At 47.2% G+C, this 20,000-nt stretch overlaps 1 protein-coding gene across 4 annotated transcripts in view; it reads left to right on the top strand.

Annotated features, from left to right (window-relative positions):
- Ebf3 (EBF transcription factor 3) overlaps positions 1–20,000 on the top strand; it is a 117,465-nt gene that overhangs the window by 87,098 nt on the left and 10,367 nt on the right. For all 4 annotated transcript variants that reach the window (XM_055608835.1, XM_055608834.1, XM_055608833.1 and 1 more), the window contains exons 10-11: positions 108–234; positions 18,521–18,609. In XM_055608835.1, the coding sequence (XP_055464810.1) occupies positions 108–234; positions 18,521–18,609 (216 nt within the window). The remainder of the gene's footprint in view (positions 1–107; positions 235–18,520; positions 18,610–20,000) is intronic.

The following is a 20,000-nucleotide window of genomic DNA, read 5'->3' as shown; positions in this document are numbered from 1 at the left end:
CCGAGACGATGGTCCAATTTGTGCTCATTTTGTAATCATAGCCAACTGGCAAGTGTCCGCCTCTCAGGGCCTGCACCACTGAGCGCTTGTTCATGTGGTTTCTGTAGCTGATAACCCCTCACGCCATCCGAGTGCAGACGCCGCCCAGGCACATCCCTGGAGTTGTTGAAGTCACCCTCTCCTACAAGTCTAAGCAGTTCTGCAAAGGCGCTCCTGGACGCTTCGTCTACACTGGTGAGTTATGCAGCTCGAGCCTCTGTGGGGGCAATGGTGGGTGCTCCGTCTCAGTGGGAGCCTCATGGGGTAGGTGTCCAGGGGCCCCGTGGGGAGGTACAAGTGAGGCCCATTGGCATGCTGTTGCGTTTTATTAGGTGCACATTTCCATCTGCATCTGAGACAGCTCATGATGGCTGGACATATGCAGCAGGGTGACCTTGGCATTTCCTACCATCCGAAGGCCTTTGCCTCTCACCAACAGAGCAAAGCGGTGCGCAGAGAGTTGTTGGTAACTGCAGCGGCTTCCAGCTCCCCTGAGAGTGGCTGCCTCATGCTTGGCTGCATGCAAGGCCTTGTGCCCACCCACTTGTCAGTCGGGCTCCTCACCGCTTTTCAGTTGCTGGAGCTGTGACTGGGAAGGAGGAGTCATGGCCTGTCACATAGCTGGCTCCCAGTGGAAGCCAGGTCCCTTTGCTGGAGCCTGGAATCTTATCCCCTGCAGGGGGCTGTTGTTTATGTGGGATCTAACTTCCGGAGGGTCCATGTAGCCCAAGCCCCGGTGGATGAAATGTGTGGCCTATATGACCCTGTCGTAAGTGGTATATCAGTGTTTATGTGCCACTTTGCCCACACAAGTGCTTCATTGATAGGATTTTTTTTTTTTAAATTGCCATGGAGAGATGCAACAAATAAGCTTCACCTTAAGGAAAGACACGTCTGCACTTTAGCGTGTAGTCTTCGTCTGCCCCACGGGCTGTAAGGCCGAGGAGTGGCTTTGATGCAGGACAACACCCGCTGACACCCAGGGATGGTGGAAGGGATGGGCGCTTGTTGATTACTTGTGGATGGGCAGTGGCTGGGGACTATTACACTGCAGGGCGCAGAGCCCCGGGATCAAGCACCCTGTTACCACCTGAAGGCGCCCTGGGGCTGGGCTTTATCCCACCGGGTGCCACCGTCTGTTCCGTCCATCAGACAGGATTCAAAGAGGTTTCTTGAGGCCCTTGCTTCCACATGGAGGCCCACGGAGATCACGGAAGTGACAGCTTCTTTCCCTTCTCAGGAAGTACCAAAGGTGCAGAGTGGCATCGTATAGACTCCCTGCTCCTCAGTAGGCCTACTGCCACCTAAGGCTGGGCTTGGAGCCTTAGCCTAGAGCATCCGTTCTCGTTCTCAACCTGTGGGTCGCGACCCTTCTGACAACCCTCTACCTCCAAAAATATTTACAATTCACAACAGTAGCAAAGAAACAGTTATAAAGTTGTAATGAAAATAATTTTATGGTGGGGGGGGGTCACCAGAACATGAGGGACTGTGTTAAAGGGTCTCAGCACCAGGAAGGTTGAGAACCACTGTCCTAGAGGCATCTAACTCTTGACAACCCAGCACCTCTAGCTGGTCAATGTGGAGTCCCAGGATCTTAGAACTGAAGAGTACAGGGTTGTGGGTATGGAACAAGGTTGACGTGGCCATGCGCTTTGGGGAGCTGGATATTCTTAGCCTCCTGTAAAGACTAGAGGTTGAGAGAGAGCAATTCCTCTAGATTTTGAAGCCCCCAGTGCACTAAAAAAATAAAAATGTATCAAAACAAAACAACAAAAATTAGGACATCTTTTAAAACTGTGTGCAGGTGGTCCCCCAAATTACAATACTTCCGTTTATGTCTGATTTTTTTTTATAGGGAGATATGTCCATCTCAACATCATCATTGTGTTCTTTTTTGCTTTCAGTGTAGTGTTCAATAAACATGTGCACTTTTACACTGTGTTATCAAATGGCTTCGTACTGGATAGTTTCTTTGTAACTGCTCTGTACATAGTTAAGATAGGCTGTGCTCAGCAATAATGCTCACAGATTAGATTGAATTCACATTCACCTTAAGCTATTTTCAACTTGCAATATTAAATATTACCCCATGGTCAGCTCAGGAACACCTGCATACTCCTCCAAATAAGTGCCTTTGCTGTTCATATTGGATGTCCAGTTAGTTCCAGGGGAGGTAAGAAGTTGGAATCCTACCTTGGGCCTGTTTGGGCATCTGCAGCATCTTTGCCTTGGGGGGGGGGCATGCGTATGAGTGAGATACATCCTCCACCCACCACCCTCCCCCAACACACACATTCCACATGCCTCCTCAAGGCAGCTGGTGGTGTGGGTACCACATTTTCCCGAGTCTCTGCCCAGGAACTTCAACTTCTGGAAGCAGCAGGCCTTCTGCAAAGACCTAGAACATTTGGCTAGACAGCCCTAAGCCTCAGGATACTGGTTATGGGACCATGTAGACTTGAACTCCTCCAAGTTCAATTTTCTCTTTCTCTTCCTCATGGGGTTTTGGCAAGAATCAAGGACACTTCAAAGTGTTAGACATACAGAGGCCACTTAGTAGATAGTACCAGCTGTAGAAAGCTGCTGACATCTTGGACTTCTGCTGAGGTCCACGGGAACCTGTTCAAGTCTTGGGCTTCTTGGATGTAGAGATGATATATACTTGTTCTTGTACTGACAGCAACCTATGAGAGACATGTCAGGGCTGGGTGCGCTGAGTGAGTTCCTATGCTATTCATGTGGCCTGGCTGGAATGTTGGCACACAAGTGAGCCTGTGTCCACGCTGGAAAGCCTGTCCTGTCCCTCACAAGAATGTCTTCCTTGTCCTCAAGATAGATTGTTAGGGGGTCCCGCTGGGTTATTTAGGAGTTGCTCTAGGTTCATTCTTTCCCGAGTCTTTGTATTCCTGGGCCTTTTGTTTGAGCTTTGAAGATGGCTTGAGTTTTGAGTGTTGAAGTGGGGTCTTTTTTAAAAAAAAAATTTTAACAAGCAATTTGATAGCAGAGGAGTCCAGGTCCTGTTTTCCCTCCTTTGCCTGCTTCTATCCCCAGTGTTGAGATAGGCCCTGGTTTGAACACTTGTGAACAAATGCAGGTGTGCAGGGTTGGAGGAGGTGCTTGTCGTTGGCTGGCAGGGGTCATGTGGTAGGAGCCGCTGTTGCCAGCTGTCCTGGGTGGGTGAGTGGGGAAGGGTGCTCTTTCTCAAGCTCCTTGCCCTCTGGCCAGGTGGAAGGTCCTCCTCGCCCTCAGTGTCCATTGCCTCCCAAAGGAACGCAGTGTTCCCTGAGCTTGTTATAGTCACACGAGCCCTTCTAGAGACGCACTGTCCATTCTGCATAGTTGCGCCTACTGTCAAGCTGACTGGACTTGTTAGGTCCCAAGACTCAAGTCCCCCACTCCTGCCTTGGAGTGGGGGATTTCCTGTTTCCCTATGTGTGGGCATTAGCTTGTGTGTGTGTGTGCGCGCGCTCATTACCAGGAATATACATTTCACATGTGTGTAAGGGATACAGCCCTCTATACTCTCAACGAGCTGAGGAAAGGTAGGGTCATAACCTGTCTGGCCTGGAAGCTTCTGTCTGATTTGCATTGCCCTGAAATTGATGGGGACAATGAGGTAATCACAGGGACTCACTCTCCCCAATGAAAACTGAGCCAGCCCCTCTGGATGTCACAACATGGGGACCCGTCCCCTGGGCGTCTGGTTCCCATCAGTGTGCCCAGGCCCCGGAGGCTGCCGGGACACCTTCACATTTAACCTTCCCGGCATGAGGCCAGCTGTGGGGCCGCAGGGCCACTGGATAATGAACCTGGGCTTGGAGGAGGGGCTGCCACTAGCCTGCCAGAGGCTGGGAGGGACTTGGCAGAGGTCTAAATGAGCTGTTTACAGTGACCTGAGAAACACCAGATTTTTCAAAACCAGACCCTATTAGTCAACCCAGAGTGGTCGTGCTCAGTCTCTGCCCCCGGAAGGGGAAGGCCGGCCAGGCCCCATCCATCCAGACCCTTGGCTGCTGTTCATAGTCCCTCTCAAGTCACAATTACCTTGGGAGGCTGTGGCGGTTCAGTTGATTAGCACGGTGAATTAAAAGAACGAGCCACAAATGACATGTCCAGCTCTTCCATAGGAGTTCTCTGTGTTCCCAGTGAGCCTCACCCCTGCTGTAAGAAGGTCAGAAATTAGAGAGAGAGAACAATTTTCAAGCGGCTAGCACTTAGGAGCAGAATTAACAATCACTGCGTATGTAATTGCCAGTTAATAGTAAATTGCCTTTAGACTGTAAAATGCAATATAAACTGGTGGGCACCTAAAATTAAATTAATGAGATATTTGCTGCATTTAAAAGTGAATAGTTCAAATTAATAACCAAGTGCAATGCTTGTCTTAATATTTGTCTAATAGCATACCATTGACTTGTTTAATAATAATTAAAACAGTCCTGGAATCACCTACCTGAGGAACTCACTAGTTAGGCAAAAATCAAGCGGCTTTTGCTCTCATATTTTTACTGTTGCAAACACATCACATTGTTGAGAGTAATAAAAGAAATTATTTTTTAATTAGAATAAAAACATTATGGCATTACCTGATTAAGTTGGGTTGGAATTTGCATGCTTCTAATTGAGATTATGCTCTCGTGAAAACTCCTTTTGCAGACCTGTTTTCAAGTGTCAAGTGTATGGCACACTGTGTGTGTGTGTGTTTCCTTAAAAATGGACATTTGGCAAAATGTTTCCTGATTAACGAAAGAACAGAGGCTGCTGGTGCGGCTTGGGTTTAAGCTTAGTTCACGAGAACGAGGAATGGGACTCGGGGCTTTTCTGTCGACCTCTTGCCCTGACGTTCGATTGACCCACCCTTATTTTAGAGAATTCTCTTTTGCTCAATTAAAGAAATTATCACAAATTACTGGGAGTCAACATGTCGCCGGTAACAGACTGAGCCCAGTCACTCAACAAGATTTTGGCAGGCAGCATAGACGTGTCTAAAGTGGACACGCGGCGGATACCTGGAAGGGCCCCAGGTCTGTGATGCGTTCACTGGATGGGAACATGTTCATACAGACGTATGTGCAGTTGATGTCAGGCTTGGGAGATGGGTGCCTCAGCCAGGAATTGCAAGCAGTTTGTGTTCTTTCTGATATGGTTTTTAGGTTTGTCTTTTTTCGAAAGAGGTCACAGGGTGCCTTAAAACTGGCTCCCTATTGAGGGGTGCCAGCTCTGTGCTGCACCTGGCATGACACAGTTTCTTGCTGAGTCTCCTGGCTGGCTTCCACCTCCCAAGCCATTTCTTCTTACCTGGGAAAGCCCTTGTGTTTCTGGCACGTGGAAAGGTTGCTTGTGAATATTTAGACATGGTTCTGTCCACACCATGGAGTCCAAACCACCTTCCCCATGGTTGGACAGCTCCAGTTTTCTCTCTCCCAGGCCTGTGGTTCTCCCAGCAAATCTCTTGTGTCTGCAGAACAAATGATTCTAAATTGTTGCCCACAATTCGAATCCTCTGTGCTCTGCTAAACCTAATGTTAAAGACAGCCCCACCCAATTATTCCAGCCCTAAACTCTGAGACACCAGTGTGCACAACTCAGGAACACATTCTGTCCTGATGGCTCTTAGAATGTGGGTGTCTTGACCCAGAGTTATTGATGAGTCCAGCCCCCCCTGCCAAAGCAGCCAACCCTTCCTTTCTCCAGCGGATGTGGATGTGCCCATGCCTGTCACCCATGATGGTGGTTCATAGTCACCAGTTCTCAGGAGTTTCAGGAAGTCTGTGTCTTCAGCATACCCAGACATCCCCTGGCAATGGAACTCCTGGATACCTTGGCTCTTAGGTCAAGTTGCTAATCTTGGAGGTTATCATGAGGCTGTGCCATCAGCTTGGGCCATCTTTAGGCTCCCAAATTTGAAACTTTATCCAGCTGTTCCATGACTCAAACAGCACTATCTCCTTCACAACATCACCCTACTCCTGATTTTTTTGTCACATGTCTAAGCATGGTTAGCAAAGGGTGGTAGTTTTTGTTTTGTTTCTCACAAGGCTTAGGTGGTAAGTGTCCCTGCCTCACTCCCTTCCCTTGGGAGTGGGCACTTCAGGCTGTGACTGGGCCCCTTCAGAGCCTCAGGCAAGGAGGTAGTGTTCACCTGGTGTCCTCCCTTGGGTAGCACATGGCACTACCTTAGCCACCATCAGTGAAGCTGCTGCGTGTCAAGTGGGTGCTGGAGGTACGGCTGGAGAATGTATCCCTTTAAAGAGGGTTGCGTGAAGGCTCCTTGTCCCTGCGGTCTCCTCTTTTCTGTCTCAAAGGAGGGCAGGAGAATGAGGCACAGCACAAGTAGACGATTTGTCCTAATCAGTGACACCCATTTACCAGAATTGCTTAAAATGAACTATACCTCATACAGAAATCGCACATTTAGAGAGTTCCATTCATCATGTGAAAATTGAGGGCCAGTAAACTTTTCTGCCCCTCCAGTGGGATCATAGGCATGCATCAAAATGTTAAAAATGATTGGTGAGACGGGGCTGTCACCCATTTATCAAGGAAAAGAACATTATTTGCTAATTTCCCAACCAGGCTGGTGACAGGGTGCTTCGTCTTTAGACCCACGGTGACCAGCGTGGCCTTTTTGTTATTAGTACAAGTCAAGTGCTTTTGGGCTGTTGCTAAGAAGACACATTTGTCTGTCATCACAGGGGCTTTGGTTGCTTTCCAACTGGCTGTGACCAGGGCTGTTCCATGTGCCCGATTGGCTGTGTATGTTGGGGCTGCGTGAACCCAAGAGGGGAGACGGACTGATAAATCACAAAGTTTCCATACCAAGGTGAAGGTATTGACTTCGCAGCCCACCTGACAAGACGTGGCTTCGAGAAGACGGCCATTTGTCTTACCCAGAGGACAAAGGGGTCATTGGCTTCACTTAGGACAGGCAGGATGTGGATGGTAGAGACAGGCCTGACCCTCTTTCTTTGACACAGGCAGGGCCTACCCTCCCTCTCTGGGAGTTTTATTTCCAGTTCTTTGGGGAAAGACACTGAGGGTGGTAGGGTGTGGGGGACAAACATGGACTAATGCCCATTTAAAAGCACAACACAATGAAGGCAACCACGCCAAGGGCAGGCAGAATGAAAGAATAAGGTCTAAGGTAAGATGGCAGGCAGGTCATTACAGTGAGACCTCCAGCAGGTTAATCGTGAGAGTCAGTGCAGCAGCCAGCAGAGCCAGGATCTTGGTGGAAAAACTTAAAAGGAAGCGGCGGTTCTGACACTGCAAGGAAGGTGGGATAAACGGCCCATTGGCCCTCTCATGGGGACTAGAATGGCCAGTCCTCACTTCTTGGTCTCATAGTCTAGTGCTTGAGCTTCCTGCCACATAGTTCATTTCCACATGTGGAAGATATGGTGGAAAAGGGTTTTACTCTGGAATGTTCTGTGCAGGCTGGCTCCTGGGACAGCTGAACCAAGGTCCCTGTGTGTCTCCACCAAACGCTTATATTTCTAGAAGGTCTTAAGCCTTGTCTAGACCCAGTGGAGCAGACCGAGACTTAGGATGCAAAAACAACATGAGAAAAGATACATTCAGAGAATTGTTCCTTGACTACTGGGCCTTTTGAATTTGTTGTAGAAAATTATCAGGAGCCAACTTTCTTCTCTTTGGGTGATTTTTAACTCAACAACAAAACTGAAATCTGTGATGTGGATTGTTGACCCTGGATAACAACAAAGGTCCCTGCTGCACTGATGAGCAGATGGGGTAATTCAGTTTTGCAGGCATGGGCTGTTGCATGTCTGTTGAAGGTGCAGGAGGAACCCGTGACAATGTAAAACGTAAACTCCATGGGGGCCAGGAGCTGCCACAAATCTTGGTATATATTAGATTCAGAGAATTTTCATTTTTTCTTTTTAAGACATAGCATTGTCCTGAGTCCATTTTTTTTTTCTCTCTAGTTCACATTCTCTCCTGAAACATCACTTCTTTATCTTCCACACATGGAAAACCTACTGCTAGGCAAGGGAGCCTTGAGATCTTTTAGGCTTCATAGGCCCAGATCTGCCCCTCTAAGGCATCCTGTAGCCACAGAGAAGTTGGAAGTCTGGAAGGCTATGAGGTTGGATTTGGGGGTTCTACTAGAGCTCTTGTCTACATTTTCACCCCATTCCTTTTACCTCTGACTGGCATCTCTCCTTTGGCCTCCATGGGGATGGGAGAAGTGCTGCTGGCCTATGATCCTTGGTCCTGGCCAAGGTCATGTCTCCATGTCAGGGTAGATGCCCCGATGTGTGAGTTATAGCCATTCATCATGTACCCCTCAGTGTTTTCCCTTTGATGACAGTACTCCGGACACAGAATCCCTCACAGGAGCTTAGGCCTGTTAGCACAGAGGCACACACATCAAGGTCCAGGCTCCTGGAGTGTGTTCATGGCTGTGGCAGGTGGCTGCTGTGTGTGCCCTTGTCATCCAGCTGTGGTATGTCCTAAGCCAAAGAATCTCCTTGTATGCTTCCTGTGGGTGGAAACAGCAGTCATTCCCCAAGTAAACTTAGCTTGCTTCTCATTAGTGAGACCAGTGTGCAGCTACCAGAGGCCACAGCCTCTCAGGGTCCCCTGCCTTCCGGGAACTCTGTGCCCAAAGTGCTAACATTCTGCCTTGACTCAGGGTCTCAGGTTCTGTTTGGTCTTTGTCATGGCATCATTAGAGAAACTGGGTTCTGTATCCCACTATGGATGATGTGCTTTCTCCTTGCTGCTCCCCAGCCAGGAGCTTGGGAAAGCCAGATGATTGGATAGTCACCAATGGGAGCATGGTGTCTCAGCTTTAAACAGTGTGGTGGTGAAGGTCACTGTGGTTTGGGATTTGCCTTCTGGGGGTCAGTGTTTATCTCATGCATATGTAGGCTGAGACCTCAGTAGCGCACTCTGGGTGAGTCTTGGGAAGGAAAATCAGCAAATCTTTAGGCGCTGAAGGAGGAGGAGAGATAGCTTGCCTGCACAGCAGAGGGTTCTTACCAAAAGGTAGCTACTTTTGTCTTTATCCTGGAGGCCCGCCTGGGGTCTACCTGGCCTGTGACAGACGTCCAGTGTGAATACTGCTACAACCCCACTGACTCAGTCTTGTGGGAAAGAAGCAGGTGTAGGGAGCAGTTAATAAAAACAGCCCCAAGGCAGACAGTACTCTCAAGTCTTGGGTTCAGGGGAAAGAAATGGCTCCCCAAGACCTTGCATGTGGCAGAGCTGTGAGATTTTTCTCTGGAAATGGCCCTGGAGGCTGCACCATAGGTCCTCAGCAAGGGTGTGGAGGGTTCCCAAGAAGAATGAGACCCCCTCTTGGTTGGTCAGGGAGCAAGTGGGGGGGCATGAGAAGCTATAAAGGACCAGCTTCCTCAGATTACAAGATAATTTGTGATCTCCAACCTGTATGAAAGTAGAATTTGGGCCTCCCAACCCCCCCTCCTTTCTCTCTCCCTCCCACTTCCTAATTCTTTGATAATTTCATCTTGCATATATATACTCTAAGTTATTTTCACACCTTATCTATCTGCTTTTCCCGTTCCCCTCCTCCAACTGAAAGCCATTTTCTTCCCAACTAGTCACCCTCCTATTTTCATGTCCTTTCTGATCTCACTATGTATGTAGCCCAAGTTGGCTTTAAATGCCTGATTCTCCTGCCTCTGCCTCCCGAGAGCCAGGATCACAGGCTTGCAGCACCACATCGGGGCTGCTTTATGAGACACGTGCAGAGTGCAACACCTTATGCCCAGGTCTGTGCTTTTGAGGATTCCAGCGCTTATGTTAATCCTGGCCATGCTTTTAAAGGCTTTGCCTCCAACTATGTCTTTCCTCCTGCACTCAGCCTGAAAGACCCAGAGTTAAGATGCCACTGGGAAAACTGAAAGGTAAACCATGTTGGGAACTCCTAAGTGAGAGTCCCTCAGCCCACAGCTGGGTTATGCCTTCCTCAGCTGGCATGGGTCCCTGCTCTCTCTAGAAGCACCTTGCTGCCTGCCAGGTAACATGCAGAAGAGCGTTTTCCTCAGCATAGGCATACTACCATTCCTCCACCTACAATCAGCTCGTAAGTTAATGGGTTCCATCATGATATTTTCACACACCTAGAGCATGCATTGTTTTGTCTTTCTCTCCCCCCATCACCCCTCGTCCCCTTGGATCTTTTATGACCCCTTTACTTCTTTTTTTCTTTAGTCTAAATTTTGACTAGGAGGAAAGACATTCTACGTTTGAATGGCTTATTTCACTTAACATGGTGATCTTCAGTTTCATCCATTTTCCTGAAAATCTATGATTTCTGTTTTGTTTTATTTTGCTTTGCTTTGTTTTTTTATGGCTAAGACTCCATAGTGCGTATATCTTCCTTACCTCTACTGCTGATGGAATCTAGGCTGGTTTTATATTTTGGCTTTTCTGAATAGTGTCACAATCAACATAGGGGTGCAAATATTGGAGACCTCACATCTGCTTCAGTGATTCTTTGGGTGCAGTTTACCTACCAAGATGCTCAGCAGAAGCCAAGAAACAAAAGGTTCTTTATATGCACAGTGCTGTACAACCTATCTCAATGATTTTATCCTGCCCTATGTTCCACATTCATATCTTTCCCTCCCATCCCTGGCCTAACCCTTACCCCTGTAGATTTGTTTGCAAGAGCAGATCATTCTATACATGGCCTTTGGAGCTGACTTCTTTCACTTAGCATATGATATTCTCAGGTTCCACCGTGGCATATGTCAGAATGACTTTTTTTTTTTTAACCTGTCTGAATAGTATTTCATTGTATAGAGTACCACATGATTGCTTATGAGTTTATAGGTTGATGGATATGTAGATATTAGAAAAAAGTCTATGTGGATGTAAGACAAACACATGTTCATTTTTGTGCCTCACAATTAGAGCTGCTTGATAGCTTTATCATATAGTCTTGGTGTCTTCCGGAAGCCTGACCCCTCCGTGGTGCTGCAGCACCTTTAAGCGTCAGCTGTCTGCACTACTTTGAACAAGGCAGGCATGTGGTGTAAGGTCCCCTTGAGTGATCCTCCTTACACATTCTAGGAAGCATGGGTTCTCAGGAGGTCATGGGAGTAGGGACACCCAAGAGGGACCTTTGTCTTAGGCTACTGCAGCCAAGGAGCACTGGCTTCCAAAGTTTGCGCTGCAACTTCCCTCTGCATGGAGATTTTTCTACTGGTATTAAATATGCACATCCATTCCCGACTGGCTGTCTACAGATTGTGTTTCCTTCTTGGCTTTTAGGACCTTCCTCCTCCCCCCTCCCCATGAAGCCTCTGAGAGGGTGAGGATACAGGAAACTTGCTTTCCTGAAGCAGAGGGTGACATGTGGAAACTTTGTGGTGGTTGCATGTTTTTGAGTGCAGTTTTACTTACTGGTATCTCCCCTTGGACACAATTCTCCACTTAGAGAACTGGGTAAGATGACAGGACAGCTTTGGAGAGGAGGGTGGCACACCAGAGATTGGCAGATTGTAGCTCTTGCTGGGGTGTGTCTGTGCTGGACCAGCCTGAGATGGACAGGTGTGGGGATGAGAGCTCAGGCTGCAGAGCCTGGGTTTTCTTTAGCTGCAGGGCTGGGTTTGGTTGGTGTAGTTCCCCAGCCCTGTGCAAGCCACAATCCAATGCATTCTTTGAGGTATGTAAACAAAAGCGTTTGAATGCTGTCCAATAGTTGTCAGCAAGGGTATTATTTTGGTTACAAGGAAGATGGGCTGCCCCCTTTTCTGCGTTTGGTGTCACATCACAATGCTGCCATCCGCTGCCAGGCAGTGGTGAATGGAAGTGGGTCCCTGTGCAGGAGGCCTGGTTGTGCTGCCTGTGTGAATACTAGAACAGTATTCCCCATGTGAGCAGGGAGGCTCCAGATCCCAATTAGAAGTCAACTGTTGTGCTCTTCTCATTCTGAGAAGACCTGCTGATGGAACCCAGAAGGTTCTGGAGGAACTAATGGGAAACCAAGGCCAACCCTAGGTGGGCCTGGCTTTGGGAATGCACCCCCCCCCCCCCCCCCCACATTGACACGGAGCAGAAACAACACTAGCCTGGCCACTCAAAGGAGATGTCAAATTTGGGGCTGGCTTCCAGGTGCAGAAGGGTGACTGTATGTCTTCCCCGTTTGTCCCTTAGCTGGGCCAGCACCCCAGTGAGCGATGTGGGGACTGCTTGGCCTTTGTGTTTCCCATGCACACCACAATGCCTGGCTCACCCTGCTCGGTTCTGTGATTGAAATTCATTGCCAAATTTATTGAGAAATTAATGAGAAAAGCTGCGAAGTATTGACTTTGAGAGGAAAACACAACTCATCTTGAATGAGGAGGAAAATGCAGCAATAATTTAGCCACTATTGATTTGGCCCTGTCCATGTATTGATCTTCATTTTACAATATTAATTTGCACCTGCAATCGGCTGCAAAGGGAACCGATTTCATTTTGTGGCTGTGTTAGTGTGCAAAGCATTAGGTGTTTTTAAGCAGGGAGATCCACATGTTGGGTTGGGAAGGCAGATTCCCCCCCCCCCATTTCTGCTTGTTACTGACATAGACTAAAAATTAAAATTTTTTGTCCAACAAAATATGAAAGCTGAAGCCCATGTAAACCGTGGCTCTCCTCCCTGCTACCCGGCTGCTTCTCATCCACACTAGGTGCCGTCAGCTCTAGCCACCCCTCATCATCATGCCCGGATCAGTTCAAAGTTCATGAAATTTCTATGAGCATTGATCTCGCCCCATTGATTTTTTTTTTTTTTTTTGCAGCAGATCTTTGAAATTTTAATTTCCCGAGCATCTGAATTTCTTATAGATGAAATGCGCTTGCAGGAGACAGTTGATGATAAAGTGGAGAACTTAGCATCATTTTAAAGCCTAAAAAAAAGGGGGAGAGAAAAAGCCAGGCATTTGGGGACTTTGTGTAGTGTTTTGAGGTAGAATGATGAAAGTGCCTTAGCTGGAAGGGGGGGCACCAGAGGGGGGATAAGTATCAATTTTGACTTCCGAAGCCACACATTTTTTTAATGCAACTTTTTATACAGTCATTTTTGAAAGAAAAGCTATCTGGAGAAACAGCAGGACAGAGAAGCATTCTTCATGGGGCAATCGTTTGCTCACAGCAGTCTTTATCACCTGGTCAAGCTCACCTAGTTACTTATCAGTGGGACATTTAATAACCTCAAGGTGATATAATTGCTATTGGCATTTTTCCCCCTTGGATTCGGCTGGTTAATGTGTAAACTACTTGTCAGCAAATAGCACTTTGTCACTAAAATCACCAACACCCTCTAGAGGAATGTCTTTGTATTGAGCAATTTAATTTTACTTTATTTAATTTTTACACATTACAACCTGTGTTCATTCAGGCACACTGACGGCTTGTAGTCTGTTGGGGCAGGGTCTGGGTATCCCTGTTAGTAAAATATACTATATCTTATTTAACAAACCCATTGCCTTAATTGAAGCGCGTTCTTGTCCCTCGGAAAAGGAACTACAGATGTTCTTATTATGTAGTTATGTTGCTAATGTGAAAAACGGCCTCATTATGAGGATCTGTTTGTAGCAAGAAAATTACTGCATTATGACAAATGCATGATTGGGAAGTTACAGGAAGCCGATCATTATTGAAATGAAACTGGAGCTCACTTAATAGCTGCAGCCAGCAGCTGGAATGGAGCAAATGAATGTCTTCCTGTTGTTATTGTTGGAGTCAGGGTTTTTGGGCAGGGGACACTGCTGCACCGCGACCTGGACTAGCTTGGACTTCCAGGGGGGAAAGACAGCGCTAACGGCAGCTGTTTCCTACCTGGGAGTCTCTCCCTCGTGTGTTTAATGTCACTCTTTTAAAGACACAACTGTGCTGCAGGAGCAATTATTCCAGCAGTCCTTAAAGGCGGACCCACTGCTCTCTGGCTGGCAGCCGGATCCAGGTCTTTCTGGATTGCAGGAGGTTGTTGTCACAATTAAGCCTTGTCACTGTGTGTCCTCCTTCATGCAACAATCCCCCCCCACACTTCTACCAGCACGGGGCCCCCTGGACTGGGGATGGGGTGGGGCTGTCCACAGCAACACTTTCTGCTCTTGACTGCTGCCCCTGAGGATAGCTTTCACGCCACTGGGAAGCAGGCACAATTGAGCTTTGAAAGCATAGTAGCTGCTTAGTAAATTTTGGGTGACTGGGTTGGGCTTCCAAAAATTGACAGGGCTTCGTTTCATTCCTAGGAGCGTTTTCTGTAGGAAACTACACTAGCCTTAAGCATTCAATTTTTTTTTTTTTTTGATCCGCAATGTTTTCTATGTGTCATTGGTGTTCAGGAGCATGTCCCCTTATCCACATAAGTGAATGGGGTTTACACACCAATGGATTAGCTATTGAAGTCTGACGAAAGCCATTTACATTTTGGGATGCTGGGGAGCAGCATAGAACCCTGAGCAGGGCTGGCTGACAAAGACAGTTCGGCCATCAAAATGTAAACTCCAATGACTGATGTCACAAGAAAGAAAAACCCAGCACTGCTGCCCATTGGTACGTTTCTAATTGCAGCAGGCCGGTTGGAGCTACTCTGGCCCCAGCTGCAGCTCAAAGCCTGATGCCATTTTCGGCTGCCACATTAGCTCTGGCAATCCCAACTTGAACCGACATCACAGACCGTTAAAATTTTATCAATTGCGCTGTGATTAATCCCCCAGTACATGGGCATGACTTAAATATTTAGAACGCTTCTTCTGTTATGACTTCAATGCGTGTAAAGTAACGAGATTAACTCCAGTACATTCAAATATATTTAAATATGCGTCCTTTCCAAGCTGCAGGCTATCCGGCGTGCGGAATGGAGTCTATGTGGCCATGTCAGGCTCTATTTGTAGGACCCACACTGGAGACTGGCCTGCACATGATAGCCGGATATCTGGCCTTTCACAGGCTGCCTGATTGCTTGCCTCATTTGGCATGGAATGTGATTCCCAGCCATTCTAGCTTCTGATTCATTCAGGTTTTATTGCTGTGTAATTTTCTTATTCTAAAATAAAAGCTCTCCAACAAAAATTACTATGCATTAGGCCACAGTAGCCTACTCAAATGGATATTAATACAGTTTATCTCCAAAAGGACGAATAATGTATTTGAAACAGATAAAAGGCCCTCCACTAAATGAGGAATGTTAATATCTTATGGCACAGTTAATAAAGAGATATTTCACAGGGGAGATTTGTTTTATGACTTTTGATACAACAGCCTTGTAATCTGACATATCTTAAACGATATAATTTCACACATACATTCATCTCCTACATGCAGCAGGCCATCTTAGCGAAATTTGAATTCAGGACAAATAATGGACACTAATTACTTCCGGAGGGGGGATTTATGAGAAAACCCACCCTCCCTTTTGCAGATTGACAGAAGTCCATGCAGAAAGGTTCTAGCTTACAGATACATTTTTGATAAACGTTACTGGGTTTTTTTTTCCCCTTCAGCAGAAAATAACATTTGTTTTGTTGCGTTTAAGGCAGAGTTTAAATTAATTTAACCCAGTGACACATGTTCGGAGACTAAGCACGCTGCTAAATAATTCCTTGGAATAAATTGCTCGGGAACCAAATGCATTAATTTATGGCTTTGCTGGTGCTGACAGATGTGAGGGGCGGGCCGACAAATATTAACATAAAACAAATTTGCTTTATTCTTCTTCATATTTCTTCCCCATCCCTGACTTGAGCTCACTCAGGGCTCCTTCTCTAATTATCCACGAGGTCAGTAAGCAAAATTGGGAAGAAGCTGGGAGATCAATACAAATTACCCCTGAGCAAACCAGTGCTGACAGTTTGAATCGCAGCATATGTTTACCCAAAATCAGGCAATTTATCTTAATATCAGCAAAGTAATGCAGTGCAGGTGAAAGGTCAGGCAATCTCTCCCCCTCATAATTACCCAGTTCTAAAACAGGAAAGTGGTATTGATTGGCCTGGCTCGGGGCTCCGTGACTGGACGTGCCAGTGCCTTGCCCTGGCTCGGCTGGGCTCTGGGCTGTAAACTCGACGCGCTGAGGGTTTATTAGATGTGTGGGGAGATCTTGTGCTTTCTCCTCCAGTTGCAGAACTGGCCGGTGAGACTGAACCAGTCTTCACTGGCCATGGGTAGAGATGAGTGTCCTGGAGGCTCTGAGGGCTGCCGGCTAGGGCAGGTCTTCAATGGGACCAGTCTATGCTCTAGGGGGCCCAGAGGTACATGGGGGGTTGGGGGGCACACACCATGGGAGCAGAAACTCACAAGACTGTAAAGGCCTCCTGATGTCCCCGCCACTGAAGAGGAGGCAGGTTCCAACAATTCTGCCATGAAAACATGTTTGAGATTCTGGAGCCAGGCCCCTGGAGGAGGGGCACTTCTGGCTGGAACAGCAGCACCGGGTCCCTGGCTGTGCGGCTCATCCAGTCTGGTGGGGACAGGCCTTGCCAAACTTTTGTACCCTGCCCAAACTTTTCTGATGTGCCACGCCTACTTACTTTCCTTGGTTTGAATCAGGAGACGAAAGGGGCCCTAATATTTATATGGCTTTTCTATGACACTTCAGGTCATAGAAGAATATCAGTTCAACCAAGACACTGGAGAATGTCTCTCCCAGAGTGAGTGTATGCTTATCACAAGTCATAAAGCTTCTGAAAGCTTGCATTAAAGCGCCTATCACCTGTCAGGGGCATTTGCATGAAATCAATAACGGCTGCCCATCTATCTTTTCTGATCACCTTTCATCAGACCGATTCATTAAGTCAAACGGTCATGGTGATTAGCTGGCAGAGAAGAGAAACCTGACATGTTAGGAATGCACACTGGGCCACCTCCCTCCCCCCCCCAACACCCCGATCAAGAAACATAATACTTCATCTTACCCTTTTTTGGACCAAGTCGTTTGCTGGGACTGGAGCCCATCCTCCCCGATGCCCGCACTGCATTTTTGCCTGACACCCTTGCCTGTGCCGAGGCAGAGACATGACAAATTGTCCCCCCAGTCAATGCTGACAGCTTCCGATGATTAATGGTCTGATTATGAAGTGGTTTTACACATATAGAATTTACATCACAGAGAGTTAGAAATTTTGCCATGTCACATACACCAAGGCATTTTGAAGGGTTTTACTATTTGCAAAGAAAAAAGAGGGCAAAATCCCAGCAAAAGCCATGTCATGTAAAATCAATACATCGGATCAATGCTTTATTAACAAGAAAATGTCTTACTTCACATTCCTGTGCGGACCTTTGTCTCCGGGATGTATGATGGAATGTCAAATCATATTGTGGTCCTCAACTTTCGGGCGCATTATTGAGTGTACGTGTAAGGCTCCTGGCTTGCTTACAAGATGCACCGACAGCTCAGCACTCGAGGATAATGGTGACCAATTATTGTGGAGAGCACTTTCCAAGGCGGCCCCAAGCTTCCTCCTAGGAAGCTATGGCCTTTTGTGTTCTCCGGCACTCCGCAGACCTGGGTGGCGTTAATCATCAAATTACTAATGAGTGATGGCCCAAATTGCGGGCGGAGTAATGAATAGATGGCGGCAGGTCTTATTAGTCTCCGAAAAACCTCCTGATTTATGTCGCGCCGTGCGCCGTGGAGTTACTCCACGGAAAACGATATCTACATCAAGAAATAATGTACTCTAATAAGTATTTTCATCTTAACTCGCGTCCCCGGGCCTCCGGGCTCAGTTTTTGTTGGAGTCAGGCAGAGCCGTAATAAAGCCCGATGGCTCCTTATAAAGCTTGTTAAACACAGTGTGTGCAGTCGAATGGAGTCCCGGCTGTGATTCACGCACTGTACAGGGTGCATGTGCCTCTGATTTATGGCCACGCACAGTTCATAGTCAAAATTACAATTTGAGGGATAAAAAGATTAATTACTATTTGTGGCCGGCAATTTCGTGGGGCTGGTGGATTGCAGCTGTGGAATGATCGCGCTCTATATCAGTTTGTAGTCAGCCATTCACAGATTATTAAAGCTTTGCAAGAGTAAGTGTTCCTCCTGCCTGGTCTGTGCTCAGGCAATATGCTAGACAAAAAAGGACCACAGGGATAAATCTGAGGCTAGCAATAGCCGGACATATGTCATAATTGCCAGTTTCCCATAAATCCCTGGCTGGTGAGGAACGCACCGTGCGATGCAGACACCGAATCATGGCTGCGGTGATGGCTATATATGGCCTCAAGACCTGTCACCTCGGGGCTGCACCGCCATTTTTACAATATACCGAGCCACCCTCTTGACTTTCTTCCGGCCTAATTATAGATTAGAAATAATTGTTACTTCTGCGTGCAAAAGGAAGTGTGTGTGTCGGTGGGGTGGGGTGGGGGTGGGGAGTCTATTGCGTAGAGCGGAGCCACCGTGCAGGGGTGCTTCCCTGGAGGCATGCGATAAGCGCACAATGGATGACATAACAGTGACTGACTTGCTGTGTGTTTGTGTGTCCTGTTGCAGCCCTTAATGAGCCAACCATAGATTACGGCTTCCAGAGGTTGCAGAAAGTGATACCCAGACATCCAGGTGACCCTGAGAGGTTACCCAAGGTTAGTACAAGAGCACATGATGCCCCACACAGGTTGGGGTCACTGCTAGACTGGTTCTGGTTCAGGGGTGGTGGATAATCCTTGAAGGCAAATGCTAGACACCCCAAACCCTGTGCCCATGTCAAGGTCAACAGGTATGGGGAGCTTCCTGGTCTATACCTGGCCACTTCAGAGGTGGGTGAAGGGTGAGAGATGGTGCACGGACTCTCACTGTACGTTGCTTCTTTGGAGGGCCATCTCTTTAAAGGGAGGGAAAAAATGGCTTTTTCTGATAACCAATATTTTGGATTCTGCAAGGGGGACATAAACTTCCGCGTAATGAAATAGTTCAATTAAACATTTTCCACTCCAGTAGCCCGCGCTGATTTCCATCTAGGCAGCTCCAGTCTGATCTGTGATTACTTGACTCTTGTTTTCTTTTCATTTTCTAAAGCTCGATTCAGTTTAATCTTTTGTTTACAAAGCTTTTGTTATAAGTCCCTGACTTAGCGGGCTAACAAATGAAGTCCACATATTAATATCTAGGGGACTTTTCATTTAAATCCAACAAAGACAAAAGCTGCCCCTGTTGTTTATGCACACCCCACATATCACAGAAATTCCATTTTGATGTATAACATTAAAGATGAGTCAAGCTTACAGTTTCCCCTCTCCTTTGATATAATTTTTGTCTCTTTCTCTCTTTAGAAGCCCTCTCTGATTTCCAAGGCAGAATTGAAAGTGCAAAATGAAGTCTTAATATTATAACTGATTTTTTTTTACAATCCATCCCTGTGTGTACCCAAGTCTTGACCACCCCTGAGTTTTATTAACACAATCCAACCTTTTAGACATTACCTTTTTAAGACTCAGCATGAACAGAAGCAGTATCATTAGGCTCCTTTTTAATTTGTGAACGTGCTTCTAAGAGGATGTCAGATACTCACTGTTAGACCTTTCTGAGCCTGGAGAAGACATTTTTCAAATGCAGAGCAGTTAATAAAGGGGTTTTTGTTCTGAGGGTGAGCCTGGAAGCAGCAGTCTGTCCTGGGATGAACAGGCAGCGCCCTTACCCACACGGCTTTGCTGTCAGGCTCAACCCAGTGATGACTTGTGCTGACTGAGGCCCTTGCCTTACCCACTCACTCACTCACCCAAAGTCCATTGCCCTAGGCAGGCCCTTGTCAACACAGTCCAAGGCCCAGTGACTCTCCAGAGAGAAGTCCTGGCAACTCCTCTGTGGAGGCATGGCATCCAGAATTGCTTTCCTCTATTCTCCATTACAGGTCTCTGAAGGACCTCATGCTACCATGCCCACTGGGGTTCCTGGCTGGGGAGCATCTAATCTCCTCCAAGCCCTTCCAAGGAGGAGGGAAGGACTCCTCCAGACTCTTACCAGAGCACCCCAGAGG

Source organism: Psammomys obesus, unplaced genomic scaffold (assembly GCF_907164565.1).
Source record: "Psammomys obesus unplaced genomic scaffold, mPsaObe1.curated_primary_1811, whole genome shotgun sequence".
Lineage (NCBI taxonomy): Eukaryota > Metazoa > Chordata > Mammalia > Rodentia > Muridae > Psammomys > Psammomys obesus.
The sequence above is the reverse complement of the archived record's forward strand: the minus strand, read 5'-3'. Positions and strand labels throughout refer to the sequence as shown.